This window comes from Aulonocara stuartgranti, assembly GCF_965226115.1.
Source record: "Aulonocara stuartgranti genome assembly, chromosome: 4".
Taxonomy (NCBI): Eukaryota; Metazoa; Chordata; class Actinopteri; order Cichliformes; family Cichlidae; genus Aulonocara; species Aulonocara stuartgranti.
The window spans coordinates 1,895,001-1,918,493 of NC_138942.1; the positions used below are offsets into that span (position 1 = coordinate 1,895,001).

The 23,493-nt window shown below is 47.8% G+C and overlaps 2 protein-coding genes across 7 annotated transcripts in view; one reads left to right on the forward strand and one right to left on the reverse strand.

The window, feature by feature from the left end:
* Window positions 1-10,945, forward strand: part of lat (linker for activation of T cells) — an 11,494-nt gene extending 549 nt beyond the window's left edge. Inside the window, exons 1-14 of one of the 6 annotated variants that reach the window (XM_082529724.1) lie at window positions 1-27; window positions 6,083-6,192; window positions 6,414-6,447; window positions 6,528-6,556; window positions 6,742-6,795; window positions 7,642-7,714; window positions 7,850-7,893; window positions 7,984-8,010; window positions 8,844-8,880; window positions 8,971-9,050; window positions 9,137-9,160; window positions 9,349-9,465; window positions 9,607-9,677; window positions 9,753-10,945. The exon at window positions 1-27 is cut by the window's left edge and continues 546 nt beyond it. In XM_082529724.1, the coding sequence (XP_082385850.1) occupies window positions 6,090-6,192; window positions 6,414-6,447; window positions 6,528-6,556; window positions 6,742-6,795; window positions 7,642-7,714; window positions 7,850-7,893; window positions 7,984-8,010; window positions 8,844-8,880; window positions 8,971-9,050; window positions 9,137-9,160; window positions 9,349-9,465; window positions 9,607-9,677; window positions 9,753-9,773 (714 nt within the window). In that variant the 5' untranslated portion in view covers window positions 1-27; window positions 6,083-6,089 and the 3' untranslated portion in view covers window positions 9,774-10,945. Of the gene's footprint in view, window positions 28-3,164; window positions 3,662-5,698; window positions 5,850-6,082; window positions 6,193-6,413; window positions 6,448-6,527; window positions 6,557-6,741; window positions 6,796-7,641; window positions 7,715-7,849; window positions 8,011-8,843; window positions 8,881-8,970; window positions 9,051-9,136; window positions 9,161-9,348; window positions 9,466-9,606; window positions 9,678-9,752 lie in introns of those variants that run through there. The other 5 variants (XM_082529721.1, XM_082529722.1, XM_082529719.1 and 2 more) reach the window with 5 other exon arrangements.
* A 72-nt stretch (window positions 10,946-11,017) lies between these two features.
* On the reverse strand, window positions 11,018-21,218 carry atxn2l (ataxin 2-like). Its single transcript, XM_082529718.1, has 23 exons — window positions 21,106-21,218; window positions 19,979-20,036; window positions 19,261-19,317; window positions 19,099-19,170; window positions 18,613-18,775; window positions 18,228-18,346; window positions 17,713-17,804; window positions 17,363-17,569; window positions 16,884-17,191; window positions 16,714-16,800; window positions 16,432-16,566; window positions 16,270-16,347; window positions 16,136-16,197; window positions 15,740-16,023; window positions 15,590-15,653; window positions 15,359-15,514; window positions 15,208-15,271; window positions 14,860-15,020; window positions 14,514-14,640; window positions 12,434-12,552; window positions 12,113-12,295; window positions 11,665-11,833; window positions 11,018-11,370 (listed from the first exon to the last, which is right to left on the reverse strand). Exons 1-23 carry the CDS (start codon window positions 21,147-21,149, stop codon window positions 11,312-11,314), a joined length of 2,868 nt encoding a protein of 955 aa, XP_082385844.1. The 5' UTR covers window positions 21,150-21,218; the 3' UTR covers window positions 11,018-11,311.
* Window positions 21,219-23,493: the final 2,275 nt, after the last annotated feature.

Below are 23,493 nucleotides of genomic sequence, written 5' to 3' on the forward strand. Positions count from 1 at the left end.
GCCGCCGCCGCGTGTTCTCGGGTGTAGGTGAGTTTCCCGTCACTTTGTGGCTCCATTAACTGTCTTTGTCAGTCAGCGAGGCCCGGGGCAGGAGACAGGCCTGCGCTCTCATAGACGTGCTCGTTTCATTGCACTCGATCTCAGGAATCACTCCTGAAGTTCCTCCCCCGCCTGGATTCTGCCTTTTGGTTGGATAGTACCATCCATCAGTTAGATGGTACCTGTTCAACCCAAGTCCAGCTCCGCTGTGAGAGGTCGGTCTTTGTTCGCCACAGAAAAGCGAAACTTTCAGAAACATTTTAATGAGCCTTTACACGTTTTAACATTTCGGGTTGTTTCTGTCGGCGTTCCAAACAGACAAGAATTCGATAAGAAGCGTTTGGATGCTGAACGAACGCCGGTGACCTGACGCTTCAGATTCTTCCTTTTCTTTTACAGAGTTTCAGGTTGTATCGGGCGGGGCGGGATCCTGCTGTACGCCACACATCTGAATAAAAGGCTCGCACATTTCATTAACAGGCTGGTTTTAAAACAGCGACAATCTAAACTTTTAAAATTTCACCAAAAGGTGCGTCGTTACAAAGAAATGCTGCTAACGACGTCTGATGATGATTTCAGAGTGCGGTCTGCTGATCTGAACACTGAGGCCGACTCAGCGGCGGGCTCGTGTTGGCCGTATATGGTTCGCCCGTGCTGAAGGTGAAGGTTTTACAGCCCAGAGAAGCAAAAGGTCATTTCCAACATGTGTGTGTGAGACCCAATCAGAGCTCTGCTGTTAGAAAAGCAGGATTTCATGCAGCTCAAAGAAGAGAAATCACAAAAGTTCCTCCATCATCAGGACCTTTGACCTTTTGCTTGTTTACCAGCGGTGAAGTTCACTCGTTCTCTTTTACATGAAATTCTCTGATATTTATTTGAGAATTAAAAAAACAAAGATGAGAATAAGAAGGGTCCATATATAAGCTAGCCTGAGGTCCAGTCAGGTTAGCTGATGGGCGGCGTGGGCTCAGGTGAGCCTAACTGGTTAAAATAACCCGCTACCTGCACAGGAAACAGAGCGCTGCGCGTATCAGCGGCTCCAGGATCTCTGAAATGTGAAACAAAAGAAGAAAAAGCTGAATTTTCAGGTTTTTGTGCATCGCGGTCGAGGAGTCTTCTCGGGGCCACATTTACAGCCCCGCTCGGCTGTGTTTGGCGTCTCATTGCAGGGCCAGATGTCAGGTGACCTGGTTTGCTGTGAGTTCAGGCCGAACAGGCCGCTGGTGCCGGCAGGTTCTTCATACATGAGCAGATCTGCAGCTTCACTTCAGAGAAACAGCTTTCTTTACGTGGCAAAACCCCAAAACGCCTCCTGCCTTATTTTCAGTTGTCACATAATGTAGAGCACAGCAAAAAAAGAGTTCCCCTGTGGTTGTGCGCATGGAGGGCAGGTTTTCTTACACCTTTGTGTTTATGGCTGTCTTCACTCACAGCAAACAATAAAAACAAACACACAAGAGTGATTACATAAAAAAAATCTCATGTTTTAACCTCATATTTTTAGAACTGTAGCTGTTTGAGTTGTGAGTGAGCAACGCTTATTTATGATGCGCCTTCATGACGCGGTGCTGGAGCGCTGTGAACGAGAGTAAAATAAGCAACACGTTGGAGTGATGGAGTTAAAATGAGCAGCAGGCTGGTGTGTAAGCCTCCAGCTGCAGCTCAAAGCCTGTTTGCATCCTGTCTGAGCTGCACATTGAAGCGCGCTGACAGTTTGACGGAGCTGATTATCAGGACTTTATCTGAAGACTGGAACATGTGACTTCCTGAAGTTCACCCTGATGATGCCAGAAAACCTGCAGCACAGTGTTTCTACTTGACTTTAGTGTTTCTACTTTCTGTTGAGAATCGCAGGATCCCCCTGACTCAGTCAGACTCAGCGTCTTCAGTCCAACTCCACACATCAGAGCTGTGGTCTGGACTCGGGCCTGGTCTGGCTTCAGTCTGGAGCTTTTGGACTTTCTAACAAATTAAAAATATCTATATCACTTTGAAAATATGAGCACTAATTCTCATTTTCATTTTTGCTGCACTCGACATTTTTGTGTATTTTATTGCTCACAGTTTGATAATCGTGAACAAACAGAAACATGTGAGGATGTTAGGGTTAAAAAATCCTGCTGATCACGTAAAGATCTCAGAAACTCAAGAATCATTAGGATTCATGAGTTAGTGCTAAAGACTTAGCCTGGTTATAAACCGTTACAGATACTTATAATCATTATACACTGGTTAAAATGGGTTATAGATGGATTAGAACTGGTTATAGATGATATATTATTGTATATTATTATATTATATATATTATAATTATATATATATTATGTATATTATTATAATATTATATACCTTACAGTATAAAGCGCCTTGAGGTGACTCTTGTTGTGATTTGGCGCTATATGAATAAAACTGAACTGAATTGAATAACTGGTTATAGACGGTTAAAACTGTCATAATGGGTTATAGAATGGTTATAACCATTATAGATTAGTTATGATGGGTTATAACTGGTTATAGACTGGTTGAGGACTGGTTTTCAGCCATTTTTTATTTGATTTCCAAACGTGGGCTCGGACTGGGTCTTGGACGTGGGGGTTTTTTGACTGATTTTGAGCTGACCTAGTTTCGTGTCTTCGGACCATCTCAGTGTCTACTGGGTTTAGACTCTGTATTAAAGGTGATTTGAGACCCAGTTTCAGACTGGTCTTTACACTGACTGGTTTCTGACTGAAGTTATTTTGGACTAGAAGAAAAATAAATTTCAAACAAATTTGTTTTGGCAGAATCTTGAAAGACGCGGCAGAGCTTTTGTGAATTCGGGAGGTCTCTTTTGTCTGTCTGTGTGACTTTAGACTTTCAGATGTGGCTTTGGGCTTGGTTTTAGACTGGTTTCAGCCTAATTCAATTACCTAATTTTATCTTTGGTTTGATCTGATGCGGTTTCAGGGATTAGGTTTAGATCCACCTTTGGACGGATTTCTAACCTGCTTTTGAAGATTTCAAAACATATTTGATTAATTTCATGGATTTCATGGCAGTTGAAGAAACTGAATTAAAGCATCGTTAAGAAGATGATGTAATAATATGAAAGGATGTAATCGTTCATGAGCTGAGTTTGATGTTGAGCTTTGAGGTGTGGTGCATGATTTTCACTGCTGATATTTGATTTTTAGCTCAGAAACATGTGCAGCTCAGATAAAACCGATCATTATCAGTCAGTTCGTTTCCTTTGCACAGCTGTGACCTTATTAGACGAGCTTCTGTTTGCTGACAGAGTTTAATAAAACCTTTCGGGGGGTTTTGTGGCGGGCTCTACATTTGCAAGATGGCGGCCTTCCTCGCTGCAGTGTGGAATTGATGTTTGTGAGATGCAGTAAAAGCTGCGAAGCCGAGGCCGAAGATGTTCGTCTGAGTCGGGTTTCCATCATCTTGTTTCCTCTGAAGTGTGTTTCCAGCGTTCGGAGCCGGCTGGCCTTGTTTACTGGAGACTTTTGGGTTTGCAGGGGAAAGAAAGCGAGCAGTACCAGTCAGTCGCACCACGTGGTGGATGGTTTTCCTTCCTGTGTGACGCACCCCTGAGAGCAGATTAGCATCACACTGTTCTTTGTGATAACTCAGGAAGGTAAAAACCACCAGTTATTTAAGAAAATAGGACAGCCGGTTTCATTTGAACAGCTTCCTCGTGTTCACGGCCTCGTGTGATGAAGACGAGCACACGAGCGTTTGTCAAACTCAAACTTACTTGTGGCAAAATGAGTCCGATTATAATGTGAGATGAGCTTTCCTGGTCGTTCCTGACAAGTTTGTGAAAATCTGTATTTTGTATGATGTGCTGGTGCAAAAGAGACCTGCTGTCAATGACCTGCAGACAGCTTAGAAAATCAAACCCTACCAGACCTCAGTCACGTAAACTGCTCTCTGCTCAGTTTCAGTGACTTGTTGTGGAGCGACAGAGGCCGCCCGCTAATGTTAGCTAATGTTAGCTACCGGTAATGTTAGCTAATGTTAGCTAATGTTATCCAGGTTCCTGTGGCCGTCTGTACTTCATGTAAATGATGACGGTACATCATTTACATGAAGTACACGTAGACCCGAGTATGTCAAAATGTGACTTTAGTTTGGTCGTCTGATCCCACAGAGTCCCGGCTCACCGACGCACCGTCTGTACTTGTGCTGGATGAAGATGCTTCTTCACGTCTGTGGGTGGATGTTTGGGTCCAGGGTGTTGCTCCAGCAGGAATTTGGTGTTTGTGATGTGATGTAACATGTATATGGCCCATCATAAGCATCGGTATCACTTTTCAGATTCATGTCTTCTGCAGGTTTTCCTTTCTTTTTTCTGACCTTACTGCAGGTAACAGTCAGAGTTGAGCGGGTGCAGCAGCCCTCAGCTCTGCACACATGCACTTTTCCTCCAGTGATGTAGAAATGTAGCATGAAACCGTTTGTCAGCCAGACCACAAAGGTTTCTGGTTTTTATGTCTCATCCAGCGCAGTTCGGGTCGGCGTTATGAACCCGAGGAGGACGGCTTTGATCGCACGACTTCTGAACATTTAGCTTCAAAATCTGAATTAAACTGAAGCTTTTGTTTTGTGTTTGAAGCCAGTGGAAATTTGACTTGTTTGTGCAGCTTCATTGGTGGAAGTTTCCAGTTGTTGTGTTCAAAAGCCGAGAAAAACCACAGAATGAAAAACACCAAACTTCCAGAGAAGAGACGGCTCGCGGTAACAATCCTCCATGCTCACGTTTAAAGACTTGTTGTTGTGAGGAGCAGGTTTTTCACGGCTGAGACTCTGTTTTTTATTCTAACCAGAATGTGTGTGTGCACGTTTGTGGGACACTTCCTGCTTCCTTTTTTAGCATTAAATGGTGAAACACAATCATCGGCAGAGAACAAGAGCTCACGCGCTCTGCAGGCCACCGGACGCCCGCTTCAGATAAACAGGCTCAAACTAGAAGACGCTGCCTGTAAAACAAAGTCTCCAATATTTTGTCCTCCTGTAAAAACTGAAGAAAAAAACCCACTCGTCTGTTGAAATGAGTGGATTAGTCCAAACCCTAACCATAACCCCAGGTGGGTCAGCACTGACCTGACACAGGTTTACGAGTTACTCTTAATCCAAACAGAACAAAAGCACTCGGCCAGCGAATCCTTCACTCGAGGGAATTTTCTTTCTTTCAGGTCTAAAGAAAGTCCGGATCAAAACGTGCTGCTTCGTCTTCACCCAGCTTCCTGAGATTCAGCTTGTAGCCTTTTGAGTAACAAACAGCAGTGAAAACATGACCTGAAAAGGTTTTTCACTCAGAGTGGATTTGTATTTTTCCCACTGCACTAACTAAACCATCAACCTGACAAATGCCCCCACGCCATGACGCTGCCGCCGCCATGCTATATAGCTCATGACTGTGTGTGTGTGTATTTATATATATTTATATATATCATGATGAAGATTAAAGTTTTTAATGACTAAAGCAAAAAACTATTCCCAGCCAATCGTCGTCACCACGAGCCTTGACCAATCAGATTGCTTTCATCCGATCCAGCCTTTGCTAATTATGTCTCAGTAACTCAGTCTGGCACGGCCTGGACTGCTCAACGCAGCAGATGATGTGAATGCTTCTGTGAACAGGACATCCTTTTATTTGTTGACTGATTAGATCGATAGCAGATGTTCAGATGTTCACTGGGAGTGAGGGGCACGGCTCAGAGTCAGAGAGGCTGAGACAGTCTGAGCATGTGCAGAGGAGGGAGGGGGGATGATGACGATGGAGCTGCAGGCAGGAGGAAGACCTCAGAGGAAGTTCAACAGTAAGCTGTTTGGTTTCCTGCTGTGCAGATTGATGACTGATAACAAAGTGAAAGTAAACTTCAGAATCTGAACATCACTTTAGGCTCAAACACATCTGATAAAGTTCAGGATTGTTTGTTCCAGGTTTGATCAAAGTCTGCTTTAAATAACTGAAGTTACTCGACCTCAGTCGTCCTTATCTGCAGTGACGGAGGTTAAGACCTGACCTGTGATCTTCTCCTTTCCCTCTCAGATAAACCATGGACTTCTCCTGGTTCCTTCTCCTCGTGTCGGCCGCCGTCTTCGTCTCCATCGTCCTCCTGGCCGTCATCTGTTTGGACTGCAGGAACAAAGGTCCACTGCGTGGGTGAAAGTTGCAGTTGACACTGTATCAACCTGCGGCTAACCGCTGTTAACCACAGGCTGACCTGACTCGAGCACAAACCACCCTGTGGTTTTCAGAAACGCCTTTTATCTCTGACTCAGACCAGATCTTTCACACCCATCGTGTCCAGCACAGCGTCTTCTGAGATTTCTGCTTTGAGCTACTGACACATTATAATCTTTCTTTTCTCGCCCATCAGGGTCCATCCAACAAACAGCTTCAGAAGAGTACACGTAAGTGTTCCCGTCTGCAGCACAGAGGAACTTTTCATCGATGAGTCAAAGCTTAGAAACGATGATGTTTGTTTTTTCAGATCACCTGAATTCAGAGTCATCCATGCAGGTAAGTCTGAAACATCAGTCCAACCATCAGCTCAAACCAACGGTCCATGAACACGTGGTCGATTCTGCTCTGCGATGTCGGTCACTCATCACCTTCACATTTCCACCTCTGTGTTTTTACTCTGTGCAGCTTTGCGTGACTCACACTTCACAATAATCGGTCTCATTATTGCTCGTCTCTTTAAGCTCCTCTCTCCATGCCGACTTCCAGAAGCCTTGCGAGCGGCAGCATCAGCGTTGGTAAGCTTTGAAATCAGCCTGAGCTTTGGTCCGACGTGCACGGATTTTCTGTGTGCGTACCTTCAAATTGTGGTCACATTTAACATCAACGCTGACTTCAAATGAAATAACTAATACAATACAACCTTCTTTGTATAGCACATTTAAAAAGCAGCGGTACACCAAAGTGCTTCACAGTAATACAATAAATTAGAGATAGGAACAATAACAGGGTCTAAATACACCAACAGGTGGAGCGCACGAATTAGCCTCAGCGCAGTGTAAATACAAAACACAGAGATTATTCAGCAATAAAATAAAATGATTAAAACTACGTAAGGGAACATTTGCAGGATACAGGCACTAACTAGGGAAGGCTAGATTGAATAAATGGGTTTCAATCACGATTTAAAAGATTGAACTGATTCAGTGAACAGCAGTAGGACGATTATTCCAGAGTTCGGGTGCAGCTATGGCAAAAGCATGATCACCTCTGGCCTTCAGCCGAGACCCAGGCTGCACTGAGAGCGATTGTTGATCTCAGTGCTCTGCCAGGAGTGTACAAGCTGAGAGGTTCAGTAAGATATCTGGGAGCAAAGTCATTTATCATTTTAAAATCAATGCGGTATTTGATGGGAAGCCAATGCAGGTCAGCGAGGATGGGAAACAAGTGTAACTAGCTGATGCAATCTGCTGGTTTGGTTTTACGCAGGTAAACGAAATAATAAAAACTGAAACTTTGAGCTTTTAGGAGAAAGTAAAGTTGTCCCCTCCCCGAGGATGGACGACTGCTCTTAAAAACGGATACGAGTGCTTTATACCTCTCTATGCTGATGATGATGAAGCTAACACTGATCTGTGTTCCAGCCCAGCCGACCCTACCCCCGAACCCCGTCATCATTACAACCCCTCCACCTGACCCCCACCTGCGGCTTCCTTTGTAAGTCCCTCTGTGTTATGAGCGCACCTGGTTCAGGTGATGAACGTTGGCGAGCAGGAGACGCTCTCCTGGGAGCGTGCAGAGCTTTAGAAATCGTTGTGTGATGTGCACAGATCTCTTTTTTGTGTTTCACAGTTCAACCAAACCTGAGCACAGACCTTACACCCCAACAGAAACTGGTGAGCCTGGAAAGGACAACGCATTATTTAAGTTGTATTTTTCTGTTTTACCTTCTTACCCAAACCTGTTGCTCCAATTCTGTCCTACAGAGAGCAACCCGAGTTATGAGAATCCAGGTACGGGTACACCCTCCTCTTTTTGCAATCAGACCCATTTGCATTTGCACAGTGAGCCCAGCATCAGTCAGATGAAGCTCAGATCATCAGATGCACAGACAGAGCTGTGGTCCAGAGGATCAGACCCATCTGAGCCGTTTTGGATTAAAGAGAGTCATTTTTGATGAGCCACACGATTAGACTTTATGCCAGGAGTACACCGGCTTGTTGCCTGTTCAGAGGAACAGCTCAGAGGAGCTTCGTGAAGATGTTTCACCTCTCAGGCTGCCACAGTTCAGAACTGACATCTGATCTGATAAGTTTAGACTGGTTGGTGCAGAGTTGGTTGGAGGAGGTGGAGGTAGATGATCCGCTGCGGTGACCTCTAAAGGAAGCAGCTGGGAGATGAAGATCTACTTTTAATCTCAATATTGTGACATTTCTGTGTGAAAAACAAAAACCAGTGACTGACTTTCATCACTTTGTCTTGTTGGCGTTGACTTCCAAGACCTGAAGCTTCTCGGCCTCCAAAAGCGATTTATCAGTGAGACTTGCGGAAACTGTTAGACTGGATTTAATAGGTTTAACTCTGAGATTTTAGGATTTATTTAACTTTGAGATTAGTTAAACTGGACCTGGGATTTAATATTGGACCTCTTTAACCTGGTTATGGTTGTAGTGGACTGGTTAAGCTCTTTGGACTGGGAGAGCTGGTCTGGACCGGGATTGGGCTGCAGACTCTGATTAGAATCTGGGATTTGTTAGATTTAAGTCAGGAAGAAAACTCTGACCTTTGACCCTGTGATGTCAGTGTGCAGGAACGTGATGTTTAGCTGACTTTTGTTTTTCCACAGAACCTGAGAAGGACGTTGACGATCATGATAATTACATGTAGGTTTCCACGTGCAGCTTCCAGCTGGTGTTTGCACCTCAGTGATGACGCTCTAAACTGATCTTCCTCTTCTTCTGTGGTTTCCCCAGAGAGGTGTTACCCGACAATCCGGAGGAGAGCAAAGGAGTCCCCGCGGACATCGAGAGCCGAGCCTCGACGCCCAGTTCAGGTGCAGTTTGGATCTTTCATCGTAAAACACGGACGTTGGGGAGTCAACAGAATGTGGACTCATCAGCTGTTTGTGCTCTTTCACAGATCATAATTACGTGAACCTCGATGGTAAGGCAACATAGTTGTTCAGCTTCAACGCGTTTCAAACGTTTCTTTTCCTTTTATTTAAAACGGAAACAAAACAGGAAAGTATGACAAGTTTTAAAATGTCTGAACGCCAAAACAAGCAGCTGTTCAAACAGAAGTCAGAATTCATTTTTAATCACGCCGCATCGCCGCCTCTGTTCTCTGCTCAGAAGAAGACGACGACGACGAACCCTATGAGAACGTGGCACCAAAAGGTATACTGCACTGCGCACCCGACGCTATGCTCCAACTGTCCGGTACCTTCCCCCGTCGTGCGACTTATCAAAGTAAAGTTGTCTTCTTTTGATTGACATGTCATCAGCAAATAAGCTTCGATAATCCTCCTCTGTGACAAAATAACTCACTGAATGTTTTGGTTTTTTAAGCACACGTGGTTATAAAAGGTCAGATGTTTGTCTTTTGTTCAGGGTCCACTCCAGGTTCATCCGCTCAGAGCAGCGAAGACGAGTACGAAGAGTCCAACTACGTCAACCAACCTGTAAGTCGAAGCGACTCGCCAACATTCAGCTTCTCGTTGGAGACGTCGGCTCAGTCGCTGTCTTCTTCTTTTCAGATGGGATTAGTCAACCACTGACGACCACATCGAGCGTTCACCTTCCTCCATAACGACGCCCGACCAGTTTTTTTTGTTTTGTGTTTTTTTTTTTAAGCTGAATGACTGAGATAAGAAACTGAGATGAAGACCTGAAACACCTTCCTCCCCACTTCCTGCAGGCTCAGCAGTGTCAGTGTGATCAGACTGACGGAGGCGTAAAACTGCACATTTGAAACTTCCACTTTGGCCATCAGATACCTGGAAACCAGGTAAATGCCAGCCGTGCTCTGGAGGAATCCATCCTGTTCCAGCGGCGTCCTCGGTCCAAACAGGAAGTCAAGTTTTGCTTCTTTGGTTTTGTGTAAATATCTGCTGGAGTGTTTTTGGACCTTTACGCTGCAGTTACACTCGGGAACCTGGAGCGGCGCGACTCGACCGGAAATGACATGTAATCTGTTTACGGTGAGGATTTGTATTTGTGTGGCGTATCCGGCCCAAACGTCACTGCTCTGAAACAAAAACTGCAAAATTACACACTCGGCAATAAAAGCAGAGTACAACCGGCCGAGCGTCCCTGCGGCAGACGAGCCCGATCATCGCGCCAGCCCGTCACAGCGACCGCAGACGGCCTCACGCCAGCCGATCTCTGCCGTCACCTTATTTAAATAAATGAAAGTAATAACCGGCAGTCAGATTTCGTTTCCTCCTTAGTGGGTAGACTGCCGTCCCATTTTCAAACCTGCTCCCCCTACAGGCTGGAACCGGAACAGGAAGTCGCTGTGCAGGTTTCCCCGAGCGTCACCATAGAGACACCATAGAGTATTTATAAGTCACGAAGGTGGGAACACTAAATTAGGATCCTGTTATTCGCTTTTGTAGCAGCGACAAATCCAGCAGTGCGAGGAGGCGTCAGATCAGTTTCTCTCCCGTGACTCTGACTCACAGGTTTCTCTCTCTCTTTAAATATTTGACTTAAATACGTTAGGTTTTATTTCATTGGTTAACTCTTCCTTTCACACGCCTCGCGTCATGAGGGGCGACATGTTTGAGCTTTACTTTGATGACACCTCCTGAGAACGTTCTCATCCATCCAGTGTTTTTCATGTATTTATGTGCAGTTGCTGTTTGCTGTCGTCTCTGGGCCTGTAAAAACCTGAGTGTGAGAACAAATGTTTTTTTAAAGAACTACAAATTAAATGTTTTAAAGAAAACCTGAATCCGAGTCTATCTGCGCCCAGCTGGAGGTTACAGTGAATCAAACTCTTCACGGAGACAGAACCAAAGCGGTTTCAGTGCTTTTATTAATAATGAACTGGTTTCGTCTGTAAAAAGGACAGAGGAAGAATGGGGCACACAAAGTTTCCACCAGTTTGAACGTCTTCAGTCCAGTTTCATGTCCGTGTGTACAGACGGTCTCTGCCTACGTGTTAAAAATCGAGAAGCTCCGCCTCACGCGAGGCGTTTCCGTCTGATCTGCTTTTTAAAAAAAACATCCAGGTGAGAACATCAACTCGTGTCAGGCGTGTGGGGAATGTTACGAGGTGGAGGCGACGCCGCTATCGTGAATCCGGCCGGCTTCAGTTGGCGGACGGATGGAAGGACAGCTGCTGGGCGGGGTGAGCCTGGACCTGGACAGCTGGAAGACACGAAACACAAAAGCTCGGGATTAAATCCTCCTCACAGCCCGGAGCGCCATCTGGAGCCAACCGTCTCCTGCTCGATGGCGCCGATGCACTCCCACAGCTTAGATTAGGCCAATTATCATTGATTTGATTCATTTACTAATAATTCAGTGGCCAATAACCCTCAGGTTTCCCTGCAGACGACCCGACCGTCGACTTTGTTTCTGCTGTGAGTTTCATGCGAGCCTGTGTTTGACGGTCGCAGCAGGAGCTGAGATTTAAGTCTGTGGGAGGTTTGTTCCCCTCACCTTGACCGGGTCCGATGTAGAAGTGCTGCGGCGCCCCCTGCTGGGGCGGCGGGCCGTGCTGGGGGTTGGAGCCGCCACCCTGCTGAGGGGGGGCGTAGTGCAGCATGACAGGCGGGGGGCCGTGGCCGGCAGCGTGGTGCGGTCCCGACATGCCGCCCGTTATGTGAGCCTGCAGAGGACAAACAGGAGAGGTTTCAATCTGACAGCAGGGGGCGCCGAGCTCAAAGATGAAAGAAACCTCAGTTATTAATCAGCTGATTAATATTATAATATAAATGTTTTTATTTTGGCTGATACTCCAGGTTTCACGTTTACCTCTGCAAACAACACACGGTGAGAACAGCGGATTCCTGAACCCGACTTGTTCTCACATGAATCTAAAGAACGGTTAAAGCGGCAGAAACACCTCACGTTCGGTTTATCTCAGGCAGGTGCTCTTCCTGTTCACCTGTGTGAGCTGGCTGATTGACGGGAAGCCGTGGGTCAGCTGCTGGGGCGTGGGCAAGCCGTATCCCTGCATGGCGTAGGCGGCCTGCGGCGAGCCGTGGCCCGGCGGCAGATTAGGGGGCGTGGGAGCCGACAGACCTCCGGAGTGAAACAAGGACTGAGGTTGAGAGGCGCCCTGACTCACCTGAGGAGTGTGAACCAATAAATACATTAAAACATTTAGAAAAACAAACCTGACGGCGGCGTTATCAGTTTCTCCTGACTTTGAACAAAAGCTTCAGATGCGATGGATTAGTCATCGTTGGCGTCAGAATGCACCCACCTGAGCGTGTCCTGGGCTGGGGGCCGTGTGCTGGGGTGGGGGGTGACTCCCAGTGGGTGTGCTGGAGGGCTGAGGAGGATGGAGGGAGCCCGAGTGGTGAGTATGGATGGACTGAGGAGCTGAGAGAGGAGGAAGGATGAGCTTTAATCAGCATTCCCACCTCACACAGGTGGGTTAAACCAGTCACACCTTCAACGATTTTACGCTTTTTATTGTAAATTAAAGAGTTTTCACAGAGGAAATGTCCACGATGACTTTATCATCTGAGAGAAGCCGAACAGACCAGAGCTGGAACGGTGTGCAAAAACAATTTGAAGCACAACATGGCGCAGTGACCTTTAACCTTTACTTAAGCAGACAAATAACAAGCATCTTCTTTACAACAGCAGCCCGAGGAAACGGGGATCGAACAAAGAGCATCTACGATCCGCTCTAAAGCGCTGCCCCCTGGTGGTCAAAGTCTGGTTTAAACTAGGGGCGGGTTTTAATCATCGATTTATCGATTAAAATCGATTCTGGCTTGGATAACGTGAAATCGATTCATTAAAATCCTGAATCGATTTTTTAATTTAAATGAATTTTTCCCGAAATGCCAGAATCTCCGGTGAAACCTCACAAAACTTCAACAACCACCAAAGATGAAAACAGTAACTGAGAGCAGGAACAGGCTTCTGCACAGAGACGTGAACACAAAGCTCGACCCGCCGACGCATCAGGATCAGTGAGCTGTGACTTTCTCAGCGACGGCACGGACACGGTCGGGGCTGAAAGCCGACAGCTCGCTGACTCTGTCGGCGGGTCGAGCTTTGTGTTCACGCCCTTTTTGTGCTGATTCTGAAGCTGTTAGTTTGATCTCTCTCCAAACAATAAACTACGCTTCACACAAACATCGTCATGGATTCACTCTGACTTTGCTGTTTTGCTGCCACCACAATAAAAAGCGCACCGCTCTCTCTGTCTAAAAATCTGTTTTCTGCATTATTCGCTTGCTTGTTACGCACAAGTCTACCGAAAACAAGACCTCATTTCTGCTGTTGAAATACTTTTTAAACTTTTTTAAATGATACAAAATGCAAAACGCTGTGTCTGTAATAAAACCGCTGTAACTTCAGAGGTGATGTTCATGTGCTGATTAATGGTTTTCTTTCCTTTTTGATCGACTGCAGAATATTTTTATAAAATCCAGAACAGGAAAATCTGCTTCATGTTTTTCTGTTTTATCCTCAGCTGCTTTGACACAAAGGCCTCTGCTGTGACGCTCACACCTTTGATAAAGTCTCACAAGTGTCAGCTTCCTTTTTATTGATACAAAAATATGTAAATGTGCTGATCTGAATTATAATATTTCTGACTGTCAAAATTTCCCAGATTTAAATCGAATTGAATCGATTCTAGAAATCAGTGACGATGCCCAGCTCCAGTTTAAACGTCTTTTTTTGCACGACCTGTAAATGTTATTAGTCTTTATGCAGACGACACAATGCAACCACCAAACTCCTCCAGGGGTGTGAAACATCTGGCCCCCTGGATGCTCTGCTGAGAGTGAAAACTGGCGAGGTCCGCCCAGATACTGAGCTTTCTGACCAGCAAACCCCAACAGGTCTCCTCCACCAACACCACAGTGAGAGACTGTAGGGAGGAGGTGAAGCACCTGACTGGGTGGGGTTCTCACAATAACCTGCTCTTTGACACCACCAAGACCATCTGTCACCCCGACACTTGTCCCCACCCACTCCACCCTGCCTACACTCTTCTGCATGTATTTGAGCTCATCTCTAGTCTGATATTATTCCTGATGTCAGCTTCATCACAGAGGAGTCGAACGCCGCATCAGGTCAAACAGTCAGAGCTCTCAAATCTGTCTGAACCACGAAGACGTCGAATCGTCTGTTGTTCCTGTAAAGACGTCTCTAAACGTCCTGTTTCAGCTGAAGACACGTTCAGACTGAAAGCTGAATCTGCTTCACAATAAATATTTACTTGTGTGGGTCATTAAGCAGCAACTCTGAGCTGCATGTGAAACAAAAGGAGATAAATTTGTGTTTGAAGCTCAAATTTTAACATGCAGCTCCTCTCTTACCGTACATGGCCTGCTGGGGGCCCGGCGGGCCGTCGGCCTGCCCGGGGAACTGGGGGCCCGGGGGCCCGAGCGGCTGAGCGGCCCCGGCGGTCAGCATCCTCGCTCCCTGCAGCATCGAGTAAATCGGCTATGGTTAAAGAGAGAGGACAAAGTCAGCACCACGTTTTAAAAAGCACAGAAGACGAAACGTGAACTCATCTTCCTGTAAATGTTTCCGTAACCGCCGCAGAGACATCAACAGTAAGCGAGCGGCCGTCACTGAGGTCACGTGTTTTGTGACGACTGCACGATAGCACGTCTCACAGAAACCTGGTTCAGCGACAGGCGAAGAGCACGCTGCACTTACCTGTCCGTGGAAGTGTGGGGGCAAGGCCTGGATCACCTGACTGTACTGCAGGTAGGACTGGGGGTAAGGAGAAGCCACCAGCTGGGGCCCTGCTGCCGAGGCCGAGATCATGGAGGAGGCCGGGGAGCCGTGGTGCTCCGGACGCGGACCCCCGACCAACCCTGGAGCAGAAGAACACCTGGATCACTGAACTCAACCAGCACAATAAATTTGAACGTCCAACGATCAAACTGCAGGACTAACAGACACACAGCGTCCTGATCTGAACTGGAGGCGGCGGCACGGGAAAAGAAAAGCGCTCGTTTCTCACAGGGACACCAAATATGGAGGCGTGAGTGCGGCGTGTACCTTTGGGTCTGGGGTATTTCCCCTGACTGATGGTCGACACGGTGTACTGATACAGCTGAGGAGCCTGAGGAGGACACGAGGACGCCATTACATCACATCAGTGTCATCACCAACCCCGCCCCCTGAGACGGACATTTAAATAAAAACACACCTGGATGGAGTGTCCCTGCAGGGGGATGGGGGAGATGTAGGACAGGTAGTGTGCAGGTGGGCTGCTGTAGATGGCCCCTCCTCCTGGCTGTCCTGGGAGGACCACCGCGGGGCTGGGCGGGGTCGGCCGAGGCGGGACGGGGTTCGAGGCGGGTTTCTGCAAGTCACAATGAGCGGCATGTTTGAGAAGTGTGCACGAAGCACAACTCGGGCGCGACCTCTGAGGACTTACCGCGTTTCCTTTAACGGGAAGAAACTCCTTGGCGTTTGGATTCAGCGTCGAGTTTTTCACCTGCCTGAAAACATCAGAACCACGGAGACGCGTGAACACGTGTTACAGCGCCATTACGGCGTCTTTACATTTGCTACTCGCTTCACTCACGCTGCCGTCGGCGTCGGCGTCTCCGCTCGCTCGCTGCTCAGCTCCCCTCCGATCGGGGTCGCAGTCGGCCCCTCCGTCCCTGAGGAGCGGGGGCCGGGTGGAGCTGCAGGCAGCAGGGCAGCAGGTGCTGAGATGGGTGGAGCTACCTCTGTAGCCACGACAGGCCTCGGTGGGCTGGGGGACGACAAGGAGGAGGAGGAGGAACACTCCGTGGAGGGGGTGGGGCTATCCTGAAGGGTGTCTACAGAGGCGGGGCTCGCCAAAGGGGAGGAGCTCGCCTGCAGCTGAGTGACAAAGAGGAAGACCTCGGTGAGACCAGCGACTGCAGACGCTCCATTTCTTTCATTTTTTAAAATGACATCACAGCAGGTGACATCATGTGACCACCGTGATTACCCTGAACTCTTTGCCAAACTTGCGGAGCTCCTCCAGCTGAGACCTCTGCTGCACAGACGGAGCTGCGAACAGGAAGAGAGGCGGAGTGAGGAGGGCTGACGAAGGCAGCGGCAGGCGGGTGGAGGTTTTTGTACCTTTGCTGTTCTTGCCGTCCTGTGGAGCGGGCGGACCTTCAGGCGGCTCTTTGGCGGCGTTGCCCAGGACTTCACTCACTGCAGAGGAACACGTTAGCACAGGTTTCACACAGCGGTCTGTGAGCGCTGCACACGCGACAAATAAATCAAACATCAGCTCACCGTCCACGGGGAAGAGGGGGGTGGGGCCAGTGGGTTTGGTGGTGGTCGCCATGGTGACAGTGGAAAGGGAGGAGGAACCGGGGTCGACAGACGGAGGATCCTGGGGAGGGGCGTCTGGTTTCATAGCACGAGATGCTGAAGGACAGACGGAGATGAGGAAGAGGAGGAACAGGTGAGCGTCCAGGAGGAAGGAAGGAGGAAGCTCTGCTCAGCTTTTGTGTGCGTGCGTGCGTGTGCGTGTGTACGTGTGCATGTGTGCGTGCGTGTGTGTGTGTGCGGTACCTGCAGGCGTGGACTGGGAGTTCGGGCTCCGCAGCGTTCTGTTGCTCTGGAATCTCTGAAGGGATTTCGGAGACATTCTGGATGAAACTGAAGGAGACGATCAAACATAGACGTTAGTGCATGATGTGACCACAAGAGGGAGCTGCTCGACACACACAGAAGCTTCGTACCACCGTTTACAGACGAGCGCGTGGTGTCGGTTAGCGCCTGCGGGTGCGAGCGCGAGTGTGGAAGAACGTGGTTGGTGTGGGGCGGGCTGCTGGCGGCAGGTGGGCTGCTCCGTGATTGGCTGGGAGAGCAGGTGGTCCTGACAGACATAGGGCTGCTCCTATCAGAGGATGGTTTGGGGGAGGAGCAGCTGGGCGGGAGGTGTCTGGAGGGAGGCGGTGCTGCTCGGCCGGAGGCCCCGGGTCTGATGCTGCTAGCAGACGGGCCAGTCTCTCGAGCCCTCTGAGGGAGGGGGACGTACTTCGCCTCCCTGAGAAACAAGGGAGGGAAACAGGAAGCGAGAGCAGCTTCAGGTCGGGAAAACATCCTGGGAACTTCTGAGGCAAATTCAGGCAGGAAAGTTTGTATTTTGGGAATTTTTGGTCATTTTTAAAATGTTTTATTATTTTCTGCCTCGCCAGGTGCGCCACGTTCCAGTTACCTGCTCGTGGAGGCGAACCCAGGACTCGTCCTCTCCTCCCGCTCTCGGACCACCGAGCTGTACTTGTCCTCCTCGCTCCTTCCCTCGTCGTTCTCCAGGGAGACGCGGCGGCGGTACTGCAGGCTGCTCTCGATCTCACTGGCTAGCTGCGCCGCCCTAGCCTCCCGCTGCCGGTACACCTCCAAGTTCCCCCTCTGCAAAGGCATGCTGGGAAAAGCATGACAGAAGGAAGGAGAGACCCTCATTTAAAATCATGAAAACCGACGCTTCACAACATATGCGAACATTTTTGTTTCACGTCTGGCAGACGGAGACACAGCTGGTGAACCTGAAATGGTTTGTTTCCTTACGTGTACATGGAGAGGCTCGAGTCGTAGGTCGACTTCACGCCATACGCTTCCTCGTTAAACTTGAACATCTCGTTGGCGTCCCAGCCGTTCGACTGACACAAAGGGGAAAAAAAACGAATGAATCGGAGACGTCTCATTTCAACGAGGTACTCCACGTGAACCCAACAGGAAAATATCTTCAAAATCAGCAGGGCAGTGCTGACAAGCCAAAAGCATCAGTTTGTCCTAAATAATAAAACCTTTCTTTGGAAATAATTCTGCTTCATTTGTTAATAAAACCGTACGTTTGAGATTTACAGGTAAGAGTCCACCTGATTTGTGTCGTTGGTTTTCAAACATTTCAGTAAGAAGTTTTTGTGAAATCGTCTGCTCGGTTCAGCTGTGAGAGAACGGCCTGAAACAGGAGCTGCAGTTCCTCTAACGTCCACCAGAGGCAGCAGTAGAGGTCAGTAAGAGCAGAGGGGGTGCTGCGGGTCAGTGTAAAACTTTCCCTTCGAAATTAAAAGCTTCCTCACCGTGTCCGAGTCCAGGTCAAAGCCGTCTCCGTTTCCATCCCCGTCCCACCGCTGCAGCACCTTCTCCCGGTGCTCCCCGTTCAGCCGTGACGAGCCGATGGCCGAGTCCGTGAACGAGTCTGCAGACAAAAAAAAAAAAAAAAATCAGGCTTCGGTCCGACCACTTCAGATCCTTCATCTCTGCAGCATCCGACGCACAAACCAGTTAACGCGCCGCTGATCATCACGTTATCCAGTTTTGAATATTTATTACTCGCACAGGTAATATTCCCCATTAACCCTCCGACTCTCCCCTGAGACCTGGAGCTCACACGCAAACCTGATTTTTGTTTTTTTAAAGAAAATAAATGCAGTTCTAATCTAAATGTGGGCGGAGCCCGTTTACCTCTGACGGCAAAGGTCAAGTCGACGTCCCGGCACGTCATAGTGACGAGGTCAGCGGGGCTGAAGATCATGGTGTCAGTAACATCCTCGATCCTGGGAGCAGAGGGCTGGCTCCCTCCTCCTCCGTCACTCACTTTGTGAACAGCATCCACAGCCAGCTCACACTGACACATGCAGACAGATTACAGCCATTTAACCAGTGAAGCTTCTGCAGGAGTGACCTCACAGATGGCAGTTTGATGCATCAGAACTGCGTCAAATTGCAAAGTAAAGACTCAGTGATGGTAAAGACAAACCCCCACTAAGGGCAGGACTTGGTGACATTGGGGAAGAAGACCTCCCTTTTAACAGGAAGAAACCTTCAACGGGAGCAGACTCAGACACGAGCAAAGAGACAAAACAGACAGCAGGAGAGAGCCGTGTGTCTGAACCCCTGAGAAGCAAAAACACTGAAGGTCAAAATATCAGCAGTTTTAAAAAAAGTCACCTGCGAGCTCAGCGTCTTGAAGATTCCCTCGTACACGGCACCATTTTTCACTCTCACGTCGCAGGTGGAGCCCTGGAAGCAGCAGAGAGGACGGCTTCAGTGCATCTGCGGCACTCAGCCAAAAAACAGCAACCAGAAACAAAAAGGCAGAAACGGACTCACCACCACCGCTGTGAGGAAGTGAAGCATGCGCGCGTTGTTGTAGACGCCTTCAAATACCTGCAGACACAGGTGAGGCGTGAGAGCAGGTCATACTTAAGGTGCAGGTAAAGTCAGCTGATTGTGAGGGGTCAGGTGGGAAAACACGAGTACACGTGGACCATGGTGAGGAGCACAGAAATAAACCTCAGCTTCAGGAAACCGCCCTGAAATAAACGAGCCCTCAAACATTTAAGCTTTCATTAAATACAGCGCAGCGCCGCCTCAGCACTGAAGTCTCGGCTGACAGCTCGAGTCCAATGAAAACACGTTTCAAACATCCACAAGTCAACATTTTAGTTGTTTTATTGTTTGAGAGAAGAAAACGTTAAAGGTTGAGACGCTAACCCAACCTGTCCCAGTCTGCGTTCTCCACAGGCCAGAGATTTAAGGTTAACGAGCCCTGACAGACTGCCTACCTGTCCAGGTGTACCCCACCTCCCGGCCTATGAGAGCAGGGATAACCTGCAGCTCAAACACAATCCTGAATTGGATAAATGGAAGAAAATGGATGGAAAAAAGACGTTTCAGTGGCAGAGACAAGCTTCCACATCTGAGCCTGTGATGACTTATTTTGATGGAGTTTCATAATAAAGCCTTTTATTCAGGCTGTGTTTCCAAACAGCAGGTGTGTCAGCTGACCAGACACACCTGTCTGAGACCAGCAGTCACCTGTACTTACAGAGCTGCGCACAGGAGGAGACTGCGTCAGTGGAGGTGGCTTCATGGTGCTCCTGCTCCTGAAAAAGGAGGGGAAAGCGTCAGGTAGACAAATTACAGGTAAAACGTCCTCTGCGCGAACAATGACATCAAAGAGTCCACCCCTGCAGAAAGCCGCCAAACCAGCTGAAGCCTAGCATGCAATGATCTGGCCCTGCCCGCACACACGGCGCCGTCCCGCAAAGGTGGCGCAGTTTTACCGCAGAATCGTAAAGTAAGCTAGCGCAGCAGGCTAACGGCGCTAGCTCAGGGACACGGCGACTTTTAAACAAACGAACCGCCACAAATGGCCAGAGTGACACGTGCACGAGGCTTAGCGTGTAAATAATACTTTTTAGTCACGTGCATCCCCGTTACTCCGGTGTTGCCGTCCCGGTACGAAGTCACGCGGTTTGACAGGCCGAACACGGCGCACCTGGAAAACAACAACAAAACAGCGCCAGGTGCGCTCGATTTACCGCACCCGGGTCCCGCCGCCCACGTGATGCGGCCCCACTGTGGCTGGCGGCCCGATCCACGGATTCCAGTTCAAATTCAAACGAACGCGTTCATGAGCGGAGCAGCTTGGACTGCGTGTAAATGACCATTCCTGTGACGTAAGCACTTAGCTGCCCCGATGCGGCAACTTCCACGCTACGCCCATACTCACCAGGCCCACCCCGGTAATTAAAACGAGCGCACTAAACGCAAACCCCGCCCACTTATCTACATTAGGCAACCGATTCGTTCGTTTTGTCGCCGTCGTTTCCTCATTGGTTAGAGTTCCTGTCAATCATACGTCACCCTGTTTAAGCAATGTTACATCGACGATCGCGTGCGTTTTGTTTTTGTTTAGTTTTTAACTTCGCGACAGTAAAAAAACAAAAACACAAGCAAAAAAGGACAAACCTGAGAGCGGGTTCAATCATCCTTCACTGGCTTTCATCCAGAATCAATTAGCAAACCAATAATTTACTGACTTTAAAGTAATGCATGCACCTTTCAGTAAAGTTCAGATTTATTGAAGCACTTTGCATTTTAAATATGCGCCCATGTCTAAAAATGAGCTGTGATGTTGTCCAATACCACCTCAGGTTGTTCGCATCACACCTTGCATCACCATGGACTCCAGATTGTTCCAAACATTTCATCATTTTGAGATCACGACTGTCCAAATACACCCATGTCCATCTTGAAGACGAAGCAGCTTCTCTTTTGAGCTGAAGAAGCTCAGAAATCTGCAGTTCCTGCAACATCCACCAGAGGCAGACCGAGAGGTGAAAGGCAGCTGTAGCCGCTCGCTTCACCTGAACTGGACCTCTGGACCATGTTTGTGTTGTTGGAGCCCTCTGACCAATAATATGGCTGCTGTGAGGTCACTGTACTAACAGACGGTCCAACAGGTGTGAGCTCCAGTTCTGTGAAACTGCTGGATTTGATTGGATGTTATTTAACCGTTTCACACAGTGGTCACTACAGTTACAGCTATTCAAAGGCTGTTTGCGTTGATGGTATACTTTCACATAAACCACTACATTGGACACTGATGTCACCCCATACTTGCCACCCACTCCAAAGGTGATGTTGTCCACCTAAGTGGACATGTAAAAGTCTTTGAAAAGCACATGTTTAAACAAAAATGAAATGAAAAAAAAAGTTTAGAAATCTTTTTCATTCCTAAATATGAATAAAAATACTTAAAAACCAATCCAGATTGTCATAATGCATGAAAGTGTTAATTAGCCGGTATCTTAGTCTGGGTGATGCTAAAACCAGAACATCCACATTTATCTAATGCAGGGGTGCCCAATCCCGGTCCTCGAGAGCTACAGTCCTGCAGCTTTTAGATGCATCCCTACTCCAACACAGCTGAATCAAATGGTTTGATTACCTCTTCGTGTTTGGCAAAGGCCTGATAACAAGCCATTCATTTGATTCAGGGAGTTGTAGGGATGCATCTAAAAGCTGCAGGGTAGTAGCTCTCGAGGACTGGGATTGGGCACCCCTGATCTAATGGTTGCACAATGCACAATAAGTGTAGCGCCCCCTGGTGTCAGGCACTGCAACTACATTCTACAATTAAATGTAATAAAAAACAAGTGAGATTAAATCAGTAAAACACTGATTTACATGATTAAATATACTGCTGGGATTTTGATCATCTGGTCTTAAATCTGCTGTGGAGCAACTTAAGAAAATTTCAGACCAATTATTTGTCAGCTTTTTAAAGTTGGATGAACCCGACTCATATTTGATCAACGTCTAATAAAACCACAATAACACCCCAGGAAAGGTTTTTTTAAAAAAAAAGACCACAGACACAGCAGTACGTTTCACTATATTTATATTATATCATTAAATTCAATGTAGTACCTGAAACTAACCACACAGGCCAGACAGACGCTGCCGTCCGGCTTCAAACACACGGTCCCAGCAAAGAGAGAAAGAGACAGAGAAAGGCACAAAGAGTTCTGAAACTGAGAAAAGGACACAGAACATGATGGCGATGATGATCAGACGAGTACATGAGCAAAGGAAAGCAGAGCGAGACTGGGTGGGCTATGACATGAGTAAATGAACTGAGCGACAGATGCAGGCAGAGGTGATGAGACGACACAGAAAGGCACAAGGAGAAAAAGTATTTCATCGACATTTGCTGCTATAATTTTAATGATGCAGGACCAGGCAGAGGAGGAGGAGGGGGGGGGGGGGGGGACAGACTGAAAAGGGCGAGGGATCCCGCCACCTGCACAACGAGTCCTATATCGTCATCATTCCTTCTTTTTATCCCCAAACGTAAAAAGGCACAAACATCTGAACTGAATCACAAGATGAGTCGGAACAAGTGTAACATGAAGCGTACGAAACAAAGACAAATGTAATACTATCACTCTGACCCTCAGAGTTTTATTATTTCCATCTTATTGGTGCTGAACCATCAGCTCTGAGATCAGATGCTTTTTGAGCGTCGGAGAGAAAAAGCGAGAGAAAGAGAGAGACATTTACACCGAGTGATGCTGCTGAGTGACTGAGGTAAATGTTTCCTGCCTGATCCAGACCCGACCCCTCTCAGGCGGCGCCAAACCAAACTCTTTAAAAGAAAATAAACTTTACTGCTCAGGACGTACGTCCCAAAGGTGCGACTGATCGCGCAGCACGATGGGGGGGTGCACATGATGTCACTGCACGTCGTTATTTACGAAAGTTAAAACATTCTAGGAGGCCTGAATGGTCACTAGTGAGAAAAAATAAAAATTAAAAAAAATTAAATATCACTCTAAATCAGGGGTGTCAAACATAAGGCCTGGGGGCCAGGATTGGCCCAGCAGAGTCATATCTGGCCCACTGGATGCTTTTGGAGAAGGTGGAGGGTGGTGTAGATTTTAGTTTTACAGCTTCTCCTGCTGATAATGACCGCGGCCAATCACGTCGCACCAAACTACGTGAAACTGAAATGAGAACAGCTGCGCGTCTTCAGTAACTGCTACAGAAACGACG

What these genes read in the sequence shown, in the direction of transcription:
- atxn2l (XM_082529718.1), bottom strand. Translation starts at nt 21,149, where the DNA reads ATGATGAAATGTTTGGAACAATCTGGAGTCCATGGTGATGCAAG. An exon ending in TCAAGACGCTGAGCTCGCAG is followed by an intron (nt 18,776 to 19,098) that starts GTGACTTTTTTT and finishes TGCATGTGTCAG; the next exon opens with TGTGAGCTGGCTGTGGATGC. An exon ending in TGCAGGGACACTCCATCCAG is followed by an intron (nt 15,272 to 15,358) that starts GTGTGTTTTTAT and finishes TGTCCTCCTCAG; the next exon opens with GCTCCTCAGCTGTATCAGTA.